A 23,893-nucleotide genomic window follows, 5' to 3' on the forward strand; every position below is an offset into this window, starting at 1 on the left:
CGTACGCGAGATTTCAGCCGGCCGTTGACCTACACTGGCGTACGAAGTAACGACGACGACCCCCCTCCCCTCCCCAAGGATAATATACATATATATTGAAATATGTATATGTAATACATGTTATTATGAAATACGTTGGGTTGGATAGGGTTACACAAAACTGAGACGGCAATGTGCGATAAACGTATATTATATATGATATATATATGTATATACTATATATGCTGATGCAGGGTTCAAAGGAACACAATTATGTCGCCCATAACCCACACAACAACCGGTTGACTATGGTGAGAGAGATTTGGGGGTGGTGATAGGGTTGTGATCAAATATTGTTTTATTTACCGTGGTAATGTCGAGGGTGGCGTTAGATATTCATCGACGTATACATATTTTATATTCTTTCTTTTGAGCAAAGTTCTTATTTTGTGATTTGAAATAAAAATACACGTGCACCTTTATATGTTTATATAGACGTACATTATACCCCGAGGTATACTTGGGATAGTTTTATTTATCTGTACACCGCCTGTACGAATCTGGTCGTAATAGTAATATAATATTATACACGTTCGATAAACAGCTGACTCGCCGATTGTGTGTTTTTATAATGAAATCCCCTTCGACGACCTTACCGGCAACCACTATATACCTGCTTGCATAGTCTTGCTCATATTATTATCATTCGTACTTTTAAAATATAACATTGCTGCAGCTTGCGACGAGTAGTTATAATAATACAGTACATAATAATATTATATAGTCGCACAGACCGTACGCCGGATAAAATATATTCAGTGTCACGCGGAGCTCGTGATCTTTTCGATTTAAATAGGTAGACACATTTATATTTGTTCTTTTCCGATTCCGGTTATTTTTTCTTCTTTTTTTTATTATAAGTAATGATGTCTTGAGTTCTTCTTTATCATTCTCTCTCTTTTTCTTTTGGCAATATACGAGAGTATACGACTACGACGACGACGAAAGTTATTTTGTCATCCCGCACACGTTCCACTCGTTTACAAAGACAGTAAAGTCTATTCCCAATAACATAGGCATATCGTATAGGTATATTATATATTTATATATAATAAAATACTATGTATCTGCGATCTGCTGTACGCGCTTCTGCATCATATTACTGCCGCCGTGCCACATGTTTAAAGTCATATGTATATACATTATTATACACTACAGCAGTAATGCGAAATCAGAATCTGTTCGTTCTGAACGAAAATTATAAGGCTTATGCGGCAAAAAATGTAATCTGAGTTAGAAATAAATGTGAACAATTTTTCTTCTTCTTTAATTTTATAATATATTACATAAATTCGTATAACGATCTAATTTATTTGAAAGTTTTTAATTTCTCAATGTTAAACGCTTTTAATCGATGCTTACATTATTTGTATTATAAAATACTTCGGAGTGTTACGTTCGCGTTAAATCCATTAAGGTAATAAAAATAATTTGTTGTCATCGTGTAACAACAACAATATCCGACCTTAACGCTATACCTTAGACTCATTATAATGTAATGTACTGATGCGTAGACTAATATAAGTATTAGTACGTAATGGTCCACGATTGCTAATTTAAATATAATGCATTATTTCCAGTGTTCATTTTATACTTGTATTTAATATGCATATTTTCGTAGTTAGGTTAGGTACTTTGTACCTTGGTGTTCTTTAAATTAATTGCTTTTAGTTGAATAATATTTCAATAAAGGTTTTAATCTATCTTCAACGTAATAATATACCTCATTGGGCGCACAGGCGTCAGAAAAAAATAATATTATTATTTGTATAATATTGTGTCGACCTAAATGCATTACGCAACATTAATGATTATTATACACAAACCGCATTATTCGAGACATTGCAGCGAATTATGTGCATTGAAGTAACCTTAAGAGTATAGACGTTCGTGTTTTCTTTAAATAATTATTGTTGTTACTATTACTACTACACTACTGTTATTGCCACAATGATATCTTTAAATAATTAATGTAGAGAACTAGCAATACTAGCATCAACCAATTCAATATTATGTATATTAGTATATATAGTTTACAACTCTGTATACGGTGTGTTACAGCGTAACTGTGTAGCCGTGTAAGATATTTCTAGTCAGCTATCAAAAACATTTTTCTTACATGAATAAATTACAGTAGCATTTTCTTCGAGCGTGTCTGAGCGGTGGCGGTAGTATCCCCTTGACCTACTACTACACTATCATGGTGTATGTAAGATTTTTTTCTCCCTCGGCTGTTATCTAATTATTATCCGCTGCTGCTGCTGGTATTTGTCGTCGGTGGGGCGTGGCACATAAATTACTTTGTCTAATGCCAATTCATTTATACGAAACGAAGTTAATAGAAATGTGTCATGGAGACAACGGCCCCTTAATGTTATTAAAACCGGAAACCGTTTCCGAACTATAGAGGCAATTTTAAGATTTCTACTTTAAAGTGCAACTGCCACGTGCCCATCATCAGTGCATTTTGACTGGATAAAAACCGTTTTGCTTCGCTTTCCGCCTTTTTTTTCGCTAAAAATCGTTTCAGCGTTGACGTTTATATTCGACAAACTAATATTACAACGACAATTGGTTTAGAACAATGACAAAATAAATATAAACGTGTGCACGGTTGACGTTTATGCGTTATTTATAATAGTCAATCATATTCATTCACCAAACATTATGATTTTAATTGTTAAATATCATATTTTATTATTATGTTATTATAACGATGGTAGAGGTCTGTATTGTTTACGTAGTAGAAATTGGCTAGTGACGCAGTTATATTATATGTGTCATTCAGTTTTTCGATTTTATCATCAAAAAATGGTTTTATTTTTTTTGTTACTTGCACATAATTCATGTTATACTTTATGTCTATTATTCGATTGTGTATGATTTACCGGCGTTGAGAACCATTGTGTTATTGTAACTCTCTTGTAGCCTTGTAAGTTGTAGGTCATCACTTGTTCGGAACTTCGCGTTTATCCTGGTGTTCTCGTCCGAGTTGCAGTGTCGGTAGCAATTCACATGCCACGAATCAAAGCAGTAAAATTTTCCAACCACAATAATATTGAAACTTGTTTCAATACAAATACAAAAAAAATTGATAAATCTATAGTCTGATTCAATAATTGTCCATCAAACGCGCTGCATGTATTATTGCTGTAATTATTTTGTATAACATCTTTACACCAACACAGCTATTAATGGAACAAAGAATATTCTTGGCATTTCTGTATACATCATACATGAAATTGTAAGTTATATTAATTGTTCGCTGCAGTTTATGCGGTCTATCGTGATTTGTGAACATGAATTTTAATTAAAGTTGTTCTAAGCTTTAATTTTAAATAACCCGTATACATACAACCTGTCTTATGCAATGTATGTATGAAAATTATAGTGACTATATATTATACATGTATACTATCATGTGTAGTGTTTTAAAAACTTTTATGTGCAATCGCATTAGCTTTTGTTTTATATATTCGTAGTTCGTTTATAGATAAGTGCATTTCGTAGTGCTTTAAATTTTAAATAATCCGTTCAAATTTAATCGAATTCGTGAGAATAGGATTTCTTGAAAATCAAATAATGTATTACAATAAAGTATTGGTATATAGTAATGTAGTAATGCTTTGTAATCACATATTTCTAGAAACTGAAAACTGTACAGTATACTTTTCGTTCTCCGAACTTTTGCAAGTTTTGTTAGTAAACTATTTCTTTATTGTTTTACGCAACTTAATTTTGACACGAGTTTCCACTAAATGTTAATTTCAGAAAATTCGTGTTCGAAGTATATTAAAGTACATGTAGGTATATAAGATTTACAAATTTGTAAATAATATATGCTCCATCAGTCTCCAAGCAGTTATTAATAAATAATTAATGGGAAATCCTATGAAAATTAGGTTAAGAGTATTGCAATGGCCCAGGATAGTCTTGGGAATTTTTCAACATCTTGCAAGACAGACGTTTAGATGTTTCAAGTAACAATAATTACGTATTGCATTCTGAATAGTTAACGCTATTTATTCATAATGAATTATGTTTGCAAAACGTTTAAATAATATTATCGGTAAATAATATTATCCGCGATATGGGTTTGCGCAGTTTACACTGTACAGGTCACGTGATGTCTCATATTAATCAATGCTGTAAAACAATTTTTATTCACAGATTCGTATTGACGCACCGACGCTCGACGTGTGTTGAGATTACGCTTAAGTGTATTTTCCTCATTTATTTTTAAATTATTCTGACGCAACGATAGATGAAACTATTACCGTTAATTTACGAAATAGAAATGGCAAACACGCGTGATTAAAAAAGACGCCTCCCACGCTTTGAACGTGTTGTCGTAAAAATTATATTGTTAGCTTTTCACCCTTGTGTCAAATAAATCCTGAATTGTGTACATTATAACATAATACGAACGATCATTAACCTGCTCTTGTCTTTACACTTACGCATAAGTACAATCCCACTCGGTTTCCTTATATCTATCCCTACACTGTTACAAAATTGTGATAGCGCTAATAGTCTTTTATAGTGATAATAATAATAATAAGAAGGAGAAGAAGAATAAGAATAATACGTTGTTGTTGAATCAACGTTGCTTCTAACACTATAAACGTATCTATATAACTATATAAGACTCATCTATCTGCGAATGAAGCGCAACAAATTGACCGATAAGTCTACTATGACCTCTAAAGAAAAGTATTGTTAAATGTGTTTAGATATAAATTCTGTTTTAATTTTAAGTGGTAATTTTTTCATTTCGCCTTCGTAAAATTAAACGAGAAATACACGACCTTGTCAGCGGGCTGTAACAACATTTAATGCGTATACAATCAAAGGTCTTTCAACCCGAATACAATAAAAAAACAATGGATAGTAAAAATGTTTTCATATTTTAGGTTGAACGATTTTTTTTTTTTTATCATTTATTTAAATATCTGTTTTTGATTTTATGCGTGTGCGTGTGCGTTCTCCAAAAAACCTAAGTCGAGCACTTAAGTGTTTTAAATGTAATTTAAAATTTGTCCTTGTGGAGAAATTCTTTTAGTCTTGTTCTAAGCAATTGCACCCGGTGCCAGATATATAGTACGGAAATAATTAGAAAGATACGTCTTTAGTGGGCTGACCATTATCGAATGGAGAAAAGAAGTACGTCTGATCTAACTTAATATGCCAAAGTTAGAAACTCATGGATCTTTTACGGAAAACATAAGATCAGGTTAGGAGCTATGTAGAAAAGATTAAGCCTGCGAAGAATTGGCAAAATTTAATAATGAATCGAGAGCAGTGGCAGGAAATATATTTGACTGTAATATCTTAAAGATCGCCTACTGAAGAAGTTTGGTAAACTGATACTTAATTTACTAATAATTAAATTAAAAATTCAAATTTATGGTCCCGACCCTAGGTCACTTTGTTTCTTTAAATTCCCTAAATTTCTTAAATCATCATTTCATCTGCAATCATCAACAATTATAAACCGTTAATAATACTAATAATCACTGAACACTGATTGGGCCAAAATAATTTTTTTTTTTTAACGAATCATTTATTATTATTGTATAGGTACTTGCTAAAAAAGTAGTTTACTACTTTCGACGAAATAAAATATTATTTTTATTACATTATTCAATATTAAAATTATATTTGTCATATGATTGGTTATTGCGTTCATTAATTTATTTAGTATGGTGTTTTCAAATATTAAAATCTTCCATTTATATAGTTTCAGAAAACATTTGATATTTTTGAATTTCGATACTTGAATCGATAATTACGATTTTGATGGCTCTTTTTTTTCGCACCGACCGCAAGAGTGTGACACACGCGCATATTGCAGACTGTGGATGTGTACGTATTGTTATTTTTCACGGAAGCGCACACAATAGACTGCCAATAATGAAAATCCGAAAAACGTTTTATTAGAAATCCTCATTATAATAAACGCGAACAAGGTTAATTATAAACGTTTTTTTTTTGGCTGAATAATATTTTGTATGGTGTGTTAACAATACATTTTATTTGAGTATGACTTAGTACGTAAATAATATAATATAGGTAGTAGGAAGAAAGCCTGTTTTGCTTATGTAAAATAAATGTGCCGCACACTGAATATCGAATAATATCTGAATAATATTACAATAGATTATTACTATGAACACCTAGTACCACCTATGTGCATCATTGTACGGGGTTGTTACGTTCATGTTCTCGTATCGTTGCCTTGGAGAGTACCTAGGTACACCTAATTATTTCGTTTCGTGTCGTACCTAATTCATATTGACTTTGCACAATCAATAATTACGCTTTTTAATTTCGCGTTTTTAACGTCATTTTATTATTATTATTGTTGTCTGACGCGGTCTCGTTACTCACAGTTTTTTTATTGTAGTTTTGCGGTTTTCGAAAAGTTATTGATATTTTTCATTCAATTAGACTTAACGTTATACAGTAAAGTATTTTATATTCATTTGTATAATACGAGCATAATATTATTATTATAATCGATCCTGCTCGTTAAAAAACTAGGTGACGGAGCTGATACGCAAAAACGAAAAGAGCTTCGTCTCACGAACACTACTACCCGCCACTCATTGGATACAAAACGGGCTTATCGTCATATTTAGTCATTACAATAATGGTTTCTCTTCTTTATTCTTTCACTTTGAGTTATTGAGCACCGTGATCTATATATATTATTATATATCGCCGTTGCCTTCATAGTAATGCATAACGATTTCGCATGTGAGATGTGCATTTATTTATACATAATCGGTTTTCTTGACATGTTTTATTAAAAAATTGTGTGCATCTATACTATTATGTCTAGTGTGTATGTATAAATTAAATCACAAATTTTGCACATCAATTGTTCGCCTTCGTTGGCAACTGAACATCAATATATAGAATCACTGGACAACAGATAACGCATTATTATTGTATTATTATTGCTGCGTTGTCATTTAAAAAATAAAAATTATTAAGAACAAAACATCAATTTTCTTCACCTTGAATCAATTTATTCAAAGCGTGGGTAATACATGTATTTATTATAAACAATATTACAGGTATTGATTCAATTTTTTTATTTCATAAACAAAAATGTACACTTCGGTTTAGGTTTAGCTTAAAATATAATAGTCGAATTGTATGTTCTATATTAAAAATATATATATAAATTATTGTTTATTGAAAGAACTAGCAGTTTTTTTAAAACATTATTTTGTTTAACAGTTAATTTTTTGCCACATTTTTTTTTTTATTGTGGGTAGTTGTCTAGGTTTTATTTAATATAATTATATGTTAAAAGTAATGAGCAAACTTGCTGACATTTTTTCGTTTTAAGACTGAATAATCAATTTTTATTCGGTTTATTCATTGGAAGTCATGCCATATTATAACTGTGTTTGTACAATTATACTTATATGTTTTTTATGATTATTATTTATCATTATTATGATTATTGAATTAAAAAAAGCATTTGTGTTTTGTGGTATGCAATTACATAATATTATATTGTAGAGGAAAAAATATGTTCATAATTATTATTATAACATGATATACACATTACATATGAATACAGCTAAGATAGGCTGTTACTTATTAAGTTATTACTTATAGGTATCTATTATTGGAAGAAATAGCTTTTTATTAATTGTATGTATAATATTATGATACGTTTTTTCAATATTGTTGGTTTTTTAATATTAATTTATTGAATTCTAAATTCCTATCAATAGGTTTAGTTATTTATTTCGTTCCATTTCAATGTTTCTTTTTATAATTATTAACAATGATTAAACGGCAGAAATGATTTTTAAATTGAAGTTTAATTCTATAATATTTAATGTAATTAAAACTACTGATAGTAATGTACACTTATAAAAAGGAAAATTGCACGCAATAAGATTCTAGCAAGAAATAGCAACATCATTATGTTTGTTCACCATGAAATTATTATTGTGCCATGAGTATTGCGATTGTACTGTACAAAATTAAAAGTTTTGCGCCATATTATACTATTACAAAAGTAGATGAAAGGGAATTTGTATTAATCAGCTAAATGTAACTTAAAAATACCTACTTGTTGTTTATTTTCTTAGTCTTATAGTAATTTATTATATTATCATGATTTTGCTTACGAAATAAATATTATATTATGAATACATTCAATCGAAATTTAATAGGTATGATTTACTATATTGTCAATTACATTTCTTTTTTAGTGAAAAAAAAAGTTCAGTAACTTACTCTCAACACTTTAATTAACGTACTTAACGTATACTATTGGACTCTGGTTATTTTATAATAATTAGATAATTATCAAAATCAATAAAATTCGTAATGAATTGGTAATTGTAACCTTGTCCAAATTGTACTCTAAAAATATTTATTTCCTATACCTAAGTATATATATAACATCACATTTTGTAAGTATAATTTATACTGTTTGAAAATAATTAATTAATTTTTTTTATCCCTATCGTGTATTTATATTATAAAAATAAAAATAAAAATACTAAAATTGTAACAAAATAAATTCCCCTAACCCATTCGTGATATAACTAAATAGTAACTTTAAGTAACAGCTAATTTGTGTATAATATTATTATGAAGCCATTTTAGAATAATTATTAATTAATTTAATACTATATTGCTATTTTCAAAATCGTATTCACAAAATAATTTATTAATACATTTGCATTGTTTCTTCAGATGAAATTGAGTAGAAAAATAAGGCGATAATTGTTGATAATGTATTTGTAATTATTATAGTAATACTAAAAATTTTTAGGCTTCAGCCTTCAATTATAGTAAAAATTAACGTAACTACTATTGTTTTTAAAGTCTGTCATTAAGTCACTTCTGAAATTAATAATAAACATAAAAAAAAATACAAAATCATAATAACAACTATTATAACATGTGGACCTAAAAATTAAAATAATGAATATTAGGTCAAATTTATTAATGAGGAGGTGCCAATCTATGCAATATTATAATAATTTGTTTGGTTAAGTAAAAAACATCCGTTTATATTCTAAATACTTAGATTTTAATAATCCATGGATGTAAATTAATTTCTGAAACCAATTTTGCTGATTTCTTGATAAAATTGTATTTTGTTATAAAAATAAATATTGTTTGTAGATATATTGCTAAATTATATAGCGAAAGTAAAGTTAAGACGAATCGATATCAATAACGAATATTTAAAAAAAAGGTCACAAAAAAAAAAACGATTTCTTAAAAGTTAGGTCCGTGACGTCCGCGTTGTTAATATTTAAGTATTAAGTGCTTAACATTTGCATTTATATTTTTGAAATAAGTAAAAATAAATAAATAATAATAATAATTACGTTATTGTTGGTAGATATTCGTTGTAAAAGACAAAAACATGTTTGCAATAACTGTTGGGTCTTTTACAGTAATATTAATTATTATATAGTGCATAGTTATTAGTCATATGGATTCACACCCTCTCTATCCGGCTATCATACTTACCAGTTCCCATACACATTACACACTAAAAGTCGTAACGTCATATTATTGTTATTACAGGTAACCCCTTTTAGATGAAGTTCTATCCAATATTGTTCCTCCACCACTCGGTGGTACCTGCACGCGGTGCACACTGTACTATAGCTGTACCTATACTTGGCAATATTATTTATATAATATAATATACTATTGTAAAATAATAGCGCGTGACGTATGAGCAGAGAGGTTTGAGGAAAGCGATTGTAGTTGCGCCCCTCTTGTTACGTCTCGGGGCTCTTTGTAATGGTGGGGGGGAGGGATACAGCTGATCGCCCTGTATAATACCTGTACCGTGTAAAAGCCGCACTAAAAAGTGGTAGTAGTTGTAGTAGTAGTAGTGGTAGTATTATATAGTATTATTGTAGTAGTGGTGGTATAACGTGTTATAATGACGTATACCCACCACCACCTCGTTCTCCTACCACGTTCTAATTTTTTCGTTTACACTGTGTGTTCCAGGTGGACGACGCAAACGACGATGAACAGAGCCAGCTGATCCAGAGTCAGTTGGGTTCATTCGACGACGCCAAACCGTACTTGGACCTGGTGTTCAGCTGCGGAATCACCGGCATGCCGCCGAGTCCCGCCCCTCCGCCGCCGCCGCAGTCATCGTCGATGTCCGTCGCCGGTATGATGCAACACCACCACTCGTCGGCACCGTCTTATCCCTCCTCGTCGTCTGCAGCCGTCTCTGCAGCTTCGGCAAAGTCACACCATCACGCCGCCACCGCCGCTGCCGCAGTGATCGGCCAACAACAGTCTTCTTCCAGGAGATCCGTGTCGCCCGCTTCCGGTGGTGGATCCGCGGTACCCACTGTCGCGGCGTCCTTTAAGAAACCAACCATCACGTCGCACGCCATGGCTAGGTCGTCGTCATCCGGGGGCGGCGGCGGTGGCGGTTCCTCTTCCTCGGCTCATTTTCAGCCACCCGCCAACCCACCCAGGTATGTACCACGACTGCAGTACAATATTTTAAAAATATTCATTTTAGTAAAATAATGTTTGAATTGGAAAAAAATTTAAGAGCGAATGCAAATGTGTAAAAAAAATTGCAAATATCTAATTTTTTTTATTGAAAAGTATACAATTATAAAAGAATACGCTAAAATATTTTTGAAAAAGAAGGGGTACTCCGTTCATTGCGTCTCCTCAAATTCTATTGTTGGTTATACTAGCTATAATGTGTGTAATAAGGTTATAGGTATCACGGCCATCACCGCCATTCCTCGCCGTGACGCGCGAATAGTTTTTAACTTTTACGTCTGGTCGGGATTTTTGATTAATTAATCGAAAAGCAAAAAATTCCTCTGTGGAAACGTACTACGTGTTTTGACCAATAATCGTGTATCCAATCCCAAGCGGACTTACAGCGCCGGTCGGGTTGATTCTGTTTTTAATTAAACTATTGTATCTGCAGAATAAATTACATATACACGTGAAATATGAATATTATATCATATTTATATGGAATTATTAGATTACATCTTATTTTGTTTGTTCTGCTTTAACGTTTTCGCACTGGTTTTTCTACTGCCCACCTGCCCGTCATAACGGTGCGTTTCTAACGTTTTTTCGTATTGAACATGGCCACGATTTTTCAATAGCATTCGACTTCGTTCCATTTAGTGTGTTAAGGGGGGGGGGAGTGTGATAATATTTTAAAATCCAACAAAAAAAGTCCGAAAAGGCTCATTTGACCATTTCGTAGAACCCACATTTCTCTTATTCCAGTCACAATGAAAGTTTTTTGACAGTCCGAAGTTCATAATATTAATGTTACCTACGTTGTTATATTAATAGGTTCCCATTGTAGTTTTTAAATCAGATTTGTTTAAAATTTCAACCAACATAATTATTCTTAAAAAAAAAAAAAAAATAATAACAATGTATAGTATTATTATATTATTATGTATTGTAATACGCTATAGATCGAGCTAGATTTTAAATCGTTGGCTTTGTATTTTATTTTTTTATCATTGTTATGCACGTAACTGTTGAAGTTATCAGTTGTAGTTTATGTGTAACGGTAAACGTATGTTTCATCTTTAAAAATCATTGAAATACCATACTTAATTAAACTCTAATTATTTTTGATTAGTAGAAATCCCCTATTATTTAAATAGCTTTTTAGTTATTAAATCTTTTACTGTTTTATTCTTAACCCCTATAAACCGTTTTATATAACTGTGGATGATCGAATGAGATGCTATGCTATTTTAAAATGGTTTCAGTTCCTATCATAGTATAAAATTGTTGCAACTCATATTTCACGCCTAAGATTTTTGAAGAATACCAAATTATGATTTTTTTTTAATGTATGGTGCTTAACTTTCTTATCTATTTAAATAAATTAAATGTATTATTTAAATGGACTTTTATATTGCAATAAATGGACTATGGTCATTTTACGTAACTGTTATGTCAGAAATACAGTAATATTATAATGTATACATATTTATTTATTAACATTTAATGGGATTCCAAATTGTAAAATAATTTATTTTTGTTATATAATATAATAATTATTAATATGGATGATTGATCTAATATTAACTATTAGCAATAAATTGAGTGTGATGTGTTTGGAGTGTGTGAAATGTAAAGTATGTATTATTTAACCTAGTTTTGCAAACTTAATCATATACTGATATTTTGGTAAACAAATAGGTTAAGCAAGTAAATCGATGCACTTGTTAAAACTAACTATAGTAAATATTTAAATAAAAACTAATTAGATAATATTATTATGTCCTAAAAAATTATCATTAATTTACCTATTTTTAAAATTTAAAATGTATTCAATGAGGTTAAATCAAAATTACCTATGTACTGTGTCTTATGAATTAATTGTCGTTGAATTAAATTGTTTTAATATATTCTTGAAATTATCAATGCTTATTGTTCAGTAATAGATTTTATTGTTATTTCTTGCATTATTATAATTATATTTTTTTTCTTGATTATGCACATATTTATCTACTTATATAATATTATATAGTTGATGCGTTAATGGAATTTTAATTTCGTCCGTTGTTTTTATAATTTCTCTGATAATATTCAGTTCGAATTGCACTAAACGACAAAACATTATTTAGGGGAGGGGGCTAAACGATTTAAACTCATTTAAAAGTTTCATTTCATTTCTAAATTCCAAATACTAATCACCTCTTATATAATAGGTAGTATAATTTATTTTATAATAATATTATATACCACTGTAAGTTGCGAAACGTTGATCGAAGTATCCGACTCTGTCATACCTCAGGATGATAACCATCGAATTTCTTAAATTTAAACTTTGATTTTCGATTGCGTAAGATTCGACTTTGTCAAATAGAGAGAAAGAAAAATCGGAAATCACTCAAGTGGTTTACGAGACTTAGCAGTTCTATATATAATGTGTACTATAAATAGAGAAACGAACGAAGAAGACGAAAATAATGCGAGAATTGTCCAGAATAGGTGAACAAATGTTGCAAACTAAAATTCGTTAAGAGTAAAAAACTATTGATAATTCCGTAACGTGGATGACGCTACTATTGATTTCAGTGGTAGTTCTATAAAAAAATATTGTTTATGTTTGACGTAGGATAACGGGATAAGTATCCAAATAATAATATAAAAAAGAGGTAAAAGTATTTTTTACTAAGCTTAAAAAAGCGAGTTATCGATAAAAACAGAAAAATGTATCTCTTCCAATGCTGAAAAAGGAGAGGAAGTAATGTGCACGTATAAAAAAGACAAACGAGAACGTGTTTTAGATTGGTACATCGATTGTTTTATATAACGTCTTTTCGAACCCCTCTCGAGGGCACGAACGCGTTTTGGATATCAATGTTTTGCATTCATTGGTCACCGTATTATAAAATTACGATTATGATTATTATTGTTATTATACGCGTAAAATAAACTAAACACTTTATATAGCTTAGGTCAACACCTAATGTGTTATAAATTATATAGGCAATGGATCTGAATAAAACGTGTCTTATTTTAAAGTATAATAGCTGTTTATACAAAGAGCTAATGAGTAATGAGTAATGATAATAATTTATGAATGTTCCCAATTATTTTAATTCTTCGAAATTAATATTTTTAGTCATTATCAAAAGGTACCAGTCCTAACTGTTTATGCTGTCGGCGGTTTTAAACGTTGTTTTTTTCAATTGTTTTATATTTATTATTATCATTATACCTATCGATAAAACTTATTTGATTTCATCAGTACATGGACTAGTTGGGTTGTAATATAACTTCGAATAATATTATGATATCGGTGATGGTGTTATATACATCATATTGTGTGCTATTGGCAATCATTGAAATCCGATATTCGTTTCACGCGATAGACGTCCTGCACGACAGCAAACACGGAGGAGACATCATCACCGGCGACAAGGACGTGTCGATATACAAAGAGCGTTATTAACATTGTGTGAGCGCGTTTGAAACAGCTGAGCGGTGTCGTCGATCACACACGTGTGTGTGTGGTGCGAGCGTGACGTCATAACATATATATTTTAGCTTCGATAAATTTCCTTTCAAACAACATTCACGCAAAACGAAAACTGTTTTATCATACATTTATACCATTTATACCTGTCGTTGGTGGGCACATATTATACACACACACGCATAACGTCACTATTTGTAGTTATAGTTGTATTATTATTTACACGTTTTATTAATGTATATAATAATAAATGATTGAATATAATATTCTGTAGTCCGATCGATAAGGAGATATCGTAGGTACGAGGAGTAAACAACTAGCGAGAAATTATTTGTAATCACTTTATGCATAACTCTGAAAATTTAATATTTTCACTTCATATATATTGTACCTCCCATACTAAACTGGTATTAGTGGGTGCGGTACTCAAATGCTCAAACAAAACACGACCAGTTGTGTAATATATGCTCGGACGAAAATAATAATATTTGATATTATTGCATGTATACGGTACACCATTATCATTGTTGCGTGAACATTTGAATGCCACCGATTTACCTTCGTCATATATTGTGGCGAAGGGGGAGGAAAATATGTTTTCAAAATTACGTAACTGTTTCTACTAACCATCAACGTCATCATCGTTCGAACAATTAAGTCGATCGTATTTTTGGAGAAAATTTGTTTTGTATGTATTATACAAAGTAGCACCACCACCACCTGCCACTTTAATACATGCCCATTAGTTGTTTTTATGTGGTTGAAAATTTCAAATTGTTATCAAGTGAAAGCGGTTATCTTATGTGATCGACCGCCAACGCCATCGCCGTTTTGGTGATAAAGACCTTGGCCCGGTTATGGTGTATAATATAATGGTGATATGGCGACGCAGTTGTTGTTCACATTGTTTAGGCGAAATTTAATTGTCTTGGAAAGAAACGGAAAAAAAATTTAATTAAATTACTTCCTCACAAGTCGCGTACGAATTTGGTAATCAATGCATTGAACGACACGTGTATGTGGTTACCACGGTTACTTTTAAATAGAAATCAATAGGCTCATAAAACTCGAGTGCCTTCTCCTCATGGTCCAGACAGCTGTTGGCTAGGAAAAAGACGATATTATCGGGATATTCGACGAATTCATGTTTACGGTGCAAAATAATGATCTAATTGATTCTTATCATTACGGCTCTCTGGCTTAATTAACCTGCATAGTTCTTGCAGTGAAAACATTTTAATTACTATTTCAATTAGGTAATATAATATAATACGTATGTCGTACGTGGCTTTTCTTTTATCATCTTTTCCAGCTTCGTGTCAGCTTATAATTAGGTACTAATTTTTATTATTCCTATGCAGATATACCTCGTATACAAGATACTACAAATATTGTAAATTAGTAATGACACCGAAGACAAACATTTTATACGATAAAAAAATAAAAATATTTGCAGCGCACATTAAAATATTATCTTTTTTTTAGTTGTTAATTATTATTGTCTGAAACTTGATTAAATTTTAATCACGTAAAAATTAAATTTTTATCCGGTTATAAAGCAGTTTTTTATACATAAAATTGTTTTTATTTTATTTTGATGGTAAGTATATTCATCAATTTTCAAGTAAATGTTTTTTGTTTCTTAATAACGAGTCGTAGATTTTAATTTTATTCAGTTCGTCTTATAAAACATAAATTTAATTTCGTAAGCCACACAAAAAAGTTTTTTCTCGTTACCGGTTTTCAAAAGTTTGCAATAATTATGCATAATATAAATCATACTTTTCTTCCCTCGCACGGTACGACAAATATATTATAATTCGTCCGATCGATTTTTTAACGATTACCCGCATACGTATATTATGCAACAACGTTTAATAACCGCAAAACAGCTGCTGTTACTGTGATATACATATAATATTTTATATACATAACTTCCTCTTATAATAGTTCTTGAACGGACGTGCATATAGTCATATAACGATAGGTATTACGTGTACAGTGAATATATTATTATTATATACGTATCGACTGTCGCCCGCAGTAATATCTTTTAGCCGTTATTATAGTTTTCATATTATTATATTATGGAAATGGAATATGAGACTATAGATTGAGTACCTATATATAGATTATAATAAAATATAAAATATAATTTGAAAAATTCTATTCGATTTTAGTTATTAGCGGGTGTATTATAATTTCGGTTCTCTTTAAATGTTGGAATGAATAAGCTATAATGTCCTCTGAAAAAAAAAAACGCTAAAATTTCAGTCTTGTGTATTACGTCGGCGGATGTGTTCCGGGGGCGGAATAATATTATATTCGTTATTGCAGTGTATATAGTCGTCTGCAATCCGACGGAGAATAAAAAAAAAGATCTGTCCGAAAGTGCGCGTTGTAAACACAAAAGTTCGGTCCGCCCACTACAGACCCTTGAAACATAATTTTCTTATAATGACGTTAAATGTTAATGACAATTTTATATAAAATTATTAGGCCAATGACGAGTGAGTATCCGGAAGTGGGTTGTCATCATCCTCGGTGTCGCGTCTGTTTATCAAATTTGCGGTCGTAAAACGGTGCACAAAAAGTTGCAGTGTAGGCTTGCCATCACGTTATTGGAACTTGATGAGCTAGATGACATGCACATGATTATATAACCGCGTGTGAGCACCAATGACACGACGCACTATACTTCCTGTACAACAATGCATCACTGTAGTACTTTTGACTAGACCAGTGTCAGTGTGGCGTCGTCAATTGCTGCTGTCTTAGTGGTATATACGCTTCGACGATCTGTAACGGCGCGGTACCTTTATTATTATTTGTCAGCGCGTTGTGCTTTAGGAGAATGGTCAACGGGTCTATACTAGTATATTCTTATCCTACGGGGATCGGAGTTGTATCATATCCGGTTGCAACCATCCCAGTAATACTGATAATAATAATAATAATAATAAGTTATAATACTATAAGAGTAGTATTTCCTTTCTCCTCAGCCCGGTAACAGGTAGGTAGATATTATAACAGTGTAATTTCCCCAGTCGCCTTCCACACAGCATTAAAATATTTCCTAACTATTGTAAAAATATTTTCAGGAGAATAATATAGTTGTCAAAATAATAAGAAAATAATTTAATGATATATTCTTTGGCCTAGAATTTCATATTTGGAAAATTTATGATGAAAAACATTCACAAAATATTTTAATTATACTTAATATTCTTAAAAAACATTTTCACAGGACCTTTTTTAAAATATTTATATATAAAAATTTTTATGCAATCATCATATAGCATAATATTTAGGTATCATTAGAAGAACATATTTATGCAATATTGTTGGTCAAATATTTAATATTCAATCACTTAAAATTATTCACAAAATATTATCATTTCCAAAATTCTGTGTGGGGCTAGCGCGTGCACTTCCTCCCATTGGTGTATCCGATGACTATCGCGTTAGGTTGGACCGGAAGAGGAACCATTGTCACATTGTGATACGCATCGTACCTTTGCCGTCAGAAATAGGAGTGGGAGTCTTCCTCGGCTTTTCATTGGTCCTTAATAGTATGCCGGTAAATTACGTTAAAATATAAGCCAATCAAACGGTGAGAATTACTCCCACCCTGTTCTGCGTAGACTGAACGAAATTCCAACATTTGTTGTGATCATACCTTGTTATTTATTCATGGTCACCCGTCGCAGAAGATGAGAACGATTACTGTCGTAACGGTGACGAAAATAGAAATCGTAAAAATTAAGAGTTGACAAGATATCGTATATCGTATATATCTCGTATGTATAGGGGTTCCGATTTTCACAGACGCGCGTCGGTTGATCGCAATGTCGCATCGTTGTGAATTGTGTTTACTCTGTAATCACTGAACAGGTATTTTGGAGGCTTACATTTTGATATTCAAACAGCACAATAATATAATATTATTTTTTTATCATCGTGCCCAAACACGCGTTTGATATCGTTTATATAATTAATTTCTGAGTAAACATTAACTATAGTAAAAGAACGGGTCGAGTACGTACTCGATAAAATTACTGTATTTATATAGTATTTAGTATTTACTGACGTTATTTCGAGGACATGTGGTGTGTAACGTCGTGTTCAATGTTCATGTACGTTATTATTTACACTGCAGCAGTCGATTAATTTATTGTTCTATCGCTGTATGCGTTTGTAATAATATAATAATCCGGCTCGCAAGATTGGCACGTTTTCGAAAAACTACTGAGTAAACAGACGTTTTAATCGATTTTTATATCGAATCGTGTCTCCGTGGCGGCTGCACTAAGTACAAGATTAAGACAACCTAAAAAAAGCAATAAAATAATTTAAAATTCGATAATCGAATTAATTTTTATTGTATTATTCGTTTCACGGTAATTCACTCGTAATTTTATGTCCCGTTTGACCTCTAAACAGGGTATATTACATTGTTGATGTCCCGAGGGTATACCATTACAATTTTTCATGCAAATGATTGTAGTGCGTATATTATAATATATGCAATATGTATATTATTAATCCTATAACCACATTCAGACATATTGTATGTAATGCGAATAATTCTATTTTATTCAAAAAACAAATTATCGTTTCGTATATAACAACTAACGCTTAAAGGTACCGGGAAATACGTTCTACTTCGGAATTCAAATTGATTTCATCAAACTTTCAGTGTTTTGTTGTTTTCCATTTTAATATCATCATAACGTGTATATTATTTTTTTTTTAAATTGGTAACTGTGATGTAATGTATTTATTTCATTTTTGCCTTGTATATTATTATATTAAGCTTCGGTGTATAATGTATATTAATTATTGCATTACATTAATTAACCACATTGATTATTTTCTTATATGATAAATTAGAAATATATTATAAAGTACAACTCCAGAGTTAGGTATATCATATAGTTGTCCGAAACCCATTTTATAATTAACAGCTCTGTCATCGACTTAATTTTCTTGATTGATTGTTTTGAATTTATATGATTTTGTTTTAGTGTCAAATGTTTGTTGACTCTAATTATATTATTTTCTATTAATATTTATTGGGTACCTGCATTAAGTAATTATAATTTATGATGAAATCATAACACCGTTTTACAAAAAAAAGATGCGATATATTTTTTCACGTGATCAGTTGTCCGTGTATTTTGAATAGTGCTATTTAAATATGAAAAATGCTTGTAAAAAAATTATGCCAAGGCTGAGAAAACATCTAATTTATAGCAATTCTATACTTTTGTTATTTGTCCATTATTAATAGCCAACAAATTTTCAATTAATGCTCATTTCAATGTTATAAACACAACATAATATAATGCAATTTTGATTTCAAGTAAACACTATTAACTGATAATGCAATATAAACAGTAAAAACGATTTTATTGATTTTTATGTACATGTAATTATTGTAACGATAAGTATAAAAAATGCACATAGATTTTGCGCAATGCACCGAGTACGATGCAAAACAGTCTTTATTTACAAGTAGATTTAACCGATCTAAAATATGTGATTATATTACAATGACGTGCGCATGTCAGCGTATTACGAACACAATGCGAGTTCCGTAGACAGCAAACGAATTTAACGATTAAACATTATTATCATTTATAATATGCAAGAAGGAATAATAAACGCGCTCGCCAAATTCACCCAGAGAAGAGCCTCCTATTAAACTGTACCTATAGTGACACCGGCGTGACCTCGAATGATTGCCAAATATCGTTTAAAAAAATTATTGCTAATTTAGGACGAAACAAGGTTGTCTGCCGCGGTTGGTCGTTTATTTGATTACTTATTCACGCACGCTGGCGATATCTGTGTGATAAATCGTCAAACGGATTGTAATGTGTACATACGTATTATGATGGTATTTGCATTTTTTTCGAATAAAATGGTCAGCCGAGTTGTACACGCGGAAGAATGACCTAATTAGAATGTTTAACAATATTATATTATATCCAATGCGGGGTACGAATGCACCGAGACACTACGGACACACTCGGAATTACTTGGCCTGGGCAGTTTCTGCTAAAAAAGTTCTACACTCGTCGTTGGCACAATAGTGTCGTCACAGCCGCACAATAAACGACTGCGATCGTGATGTACGATACCTACATCACGTTTCTGAATATCTGAGAATCTTTGGCGTTTAAACTTCTAAAGGTCAAGGCATCTTGTGAAGTATAGGCACGATAAACAAAATAATAATGACTTCGCGGTTTTTCTGTGAATAGATCACATCGTTCACGACGACCTTCGGTGGCGTGTGTTTAGAAAAAAAAACCCAGGTCACAGTATCTTACAGTCGTACATTATATTCACGTGACGTCGAGTATTTTATGATGATTATATGTTAACGAGATCGAACTTAGAACGTAACACCATACGCCTGAAGTTGAATCCCCGTCGTCACCTCTTTTATTTTTTTTAAACGAAAACGTGTTATTATTACAGAGAACAAAAAATAATATTGCAATGGATTTTCGTTTGTTTTACAGGAGCAGTAATTTTTTGAAACCCGGTGAAATGAAGCCACCCTACTCATCGATGAGCCGATCAACGAGCAGCAGCATGAGAAATAGTCATTCTTCACACCACAGGCCTACACACAAGCCCAACCTTGCCATATCAAATGTAAAGAATGTAAATAAATTTTCACAGTCTTATCACATAGGCGCAAATTTCGGGGGATAGGAGGGGGGTGCTAAGCTCACCCTAATCGTTGTGTGGAGCTACACCCACTCCCTAAAATAAACCTTAGGATTTTACACCAAGTTGAAATACACGAAAACATTTTAATTTCTACATCGAAATCTTCAGCCCCTTCCTTAAATCACAAGCACCATTTGCGCCTATCATGGGTCTCACGTCCCATCATATGTGTGACGTGTGGTTCATCTAATATAATACTCTCGCATATTATTATACTTTTATTTATTAATATTTTATTAAATTTTTTCATTTTTTGCAGAGTCATAATTCAAACGATACCAACACGCCCAGCACGATCGAAGACATCCTGAACGTGAGTATAAAATATAAATTATTGACGTGTATTATGCTAATACATTATTATGTACATCTCTCAATGTCGTCTGTTCGTTATGATTACAGGAAATGACCGTCGGTCTTCCGCTTGTGTCGGACATCGCTGAAACTCCGAGGGTCTCGATTGTCGACTCCAAGTACACCGCAGACGGAAAGGTGGAGCCGCAGCAAAGAATGAGTCCCAAAGGTAAGCACATTGTGTAAACGCATATTTTGTTATTCGCGATCTTTGGCTGTAATTACCAGGTCATAACCAGGTATCACTGCCATTATACTGCAGATGATACCTAACCTAACCTAACCGGCCTAATAAGTTTTAATTTCGATATCTCTCAGGCACAACTGATATCTCTTCAACATTGCCACCGCAGAGCCGTACTTTTGCTAAAATTTTGCTTTTTTGACAATCATTTACAAATGTTTTCATTGACTACTAGACCCTTGGTCAGTATTTTTTTGTGTTTAACCATCGGTCAATTATTATTATAACATCGTCAAAATTTATTTTACCGTACTCCCTGATTGCTGATCACCATTTTGACAAATATTGTCGTTATCAATCAGAGCGCGTGTATACTTATGGTGTCAGTTTTCTGTATATCAATATTATAATTATTATTATAATAATATTGTTAAACCTCGTCCACGTAATTTGTTGAGCACGCGTACGGTGGAGTCAGACAACACCGCAATTTACTTGGATTTAACTGTGCTTGTTTTGTGGGATATTTAGTAAGTCTATCTTCGTCGTCATTCACTATTTTATTATATAGTATTAACGATATACCATCATATGTTAATGATTAATCTTTCTAGAGTCTGCCTTACACTCTTTTAAAACATTTGTTGTGTAACTGGTGGTGGATTATTTACTGTATACACTTATATGCAGTTTTTTTTTTCAAACGCCATGAACTTAAATTACAATAAATTATTGTGTATTATCGTCATTATTACATAGTCTATGCGTGCTTTGGAGGATTGTTTCATAAACTATATAACCAACAAATTACAAATTTCTATATTTTTTTTCAAACAAGACCTGATCGAGTTTCGAGGATCGGAGTGAATACATTTTTTGGTTTCTACTGTAGTGTAAGATTTCTGTGTTGTTTTGTTTTGGTTTTTTTTTCCGCCAACGTAAACACACACACAATCTCATAATATGTACTATATTCTATTAATATATTCGCGTTAGGTGTGTGTGCCGAGGTTGAGTGTCCATCATGTGACCCCCCTCTCATCACCCTTTATTTGGTTACCGCGTCGTTGTCGTCATTGTCACCGCATTGACCTACCTGACGCCTTTTCACTTTAGCCCACGTCATCGCTGCCTCCTTGCATTTGTGCCATTTTAAATTAGTATGGATTTAGTTAATTTTTATCATATGCAATTAGTATCTATTTCCCTAGTGGCGATGGTGTTACCTAATACAAAAATAAAAAAATCTATGGTTACTATCTCATCATATAAGCAAAGCTAAATCACTTAATTTTGTTGATAGTTTATTTTATAATGAATTACTATTTCCATCTTGTATAAATTAAAATAAATATTTTAACTGCCGAAACTAGTTGTTAAAGTTAAACAAAATAAAAAAAAATTCTTATTTCGCGAGACGTGTGTCCACTTGTATTACATCCTCTCCGTTGGCGTAAGTAATATTATATTATTATGAATTATGTAGTGTAGGTACACTATAATATATTATTGTTCGTCGTGTGTTTCTATCGGAAGTACGTCGGTTTTTGAGGATAATGTATTTCACTGTACGTTGTATAATATATTGTTATTATTATAATGATTTATTGTTGTTCTTTATCGAATTTCAAAAATTCCCTTCCGTTCGTCTTGACCTTTATACGACAAGGGCTTTACGATTCGTTCGAAAACACACGACTGCTTCAACTGATAAGGGTTGTAAGCTTCGGTATGGGAGCGCGGACCAAGCACATTTGGATCATAACAAGGGGCGTTGTGCCGTCAAAACTCACAAAATATGTATGCAGTGTGCACGAAAAAAGAAAATCTTAAATCCAAAAGAAAAAAAGTAAATCCTTAAATAAATCTGTCACGCTCAAGTCTTCAGGGAGAGGTGCATAATACGTATATATACAATATACGATAGTATAGTAAACATTTGTATGTTCACGGCGGAGAGGTTCCCTTATTGGTTCACGTATATTTATGTAATATAAATGCCTAGGTACTTACTATATATATTACTACTTGAGAACTTTATCTGTTTTTCTAAATATTGATTTTTTTACTCGATACCAATTAATCAGACTTGAACCTTTTTCACACGACGCTTGAGTTTAATTATATATCTATATTATATTCACATTACACATAATTATTGTAATAATGTCGTTATAACAATGTTTCATCGTACAACTTTTATATAAAAAAAAACTTTCAGATTGTTGTTGGTCGGCCGTAGTTTAACTTTCAAACGTGTGATAACACACAAATACCGTCATCGTCTGTAGAGTTTTATACGACAACTTATATGTTTATTACGATTAATAAAAAAAAAACAGGTCAAATTGTCGTTAGACTATATACATATAATACATATTATATTAATATAGTTAGGAAGATTACTTTGGTATGGGTATAACGTATAGGATGTTAATGTTGGTGATCGTAAATATATAGTCGCCGTCGATAAAATGTTTAAATTTTATTTTTCCTTGGAAAAGTACGCCGTGACGAAATAAAAAAAGAAAACCTCCCCACCACCTCCGACTGTGTGCCGT

The 23,893-nt window shown here is 31.7% G+C and overlaps 1 protein-coding gene across 4 annotated transcripts in view; it reads left to right on the forward strand.

Annotated features, from left to right (window-relative positions):
- LOC107164322 (uncharacterized) overlaps nt 1-23,893 on the forward strand; it is a 149,772-nt gene that overhangs the window by 110,971 nt on the left and 14,908 nt on the right. For 3 of the 4 annotated variants that reach the window (XM_089222304.1, XM_015512095.2, XM_015512096.2), the window contains 4 exons: nt 10,054-10,538; nt 20,581-20,725; nt 21,054-21,107; nt 21,197-21,317. In XM_089222304.1, coding sequence (XP_089078430.1) covers nt 10,054-10,538; nt 20,581-20,725; nt 21,054-21,107; nt 21,197-21,317 — 805 coding nt within the window. The remainder of the gene's footprint in view (nt 1-10,053; nt 10,539-20,580; nt 20,726-21,053; nt 21,108-21,196; nt 21,318-23,893) is intronic. The other variant, XM_015512097.2, reaches the window with a different exon arrangement.

This window comes from Diuraphis noxia, unplaced genomic scaffold (genome assembly GCF_037042655.1).
Source record: "Diuraphis noxia isolate RWA-SAM2 unplaced genomic scaffold, SU_Dnox_SAM2 contig0003, whole genome shotgun sequence".
NCBI lineage: Eukaryota > Metazoa > Arthropoda > Insecta > Hemiptera > Aphididae > Diuraphis > Diuraphis noxia.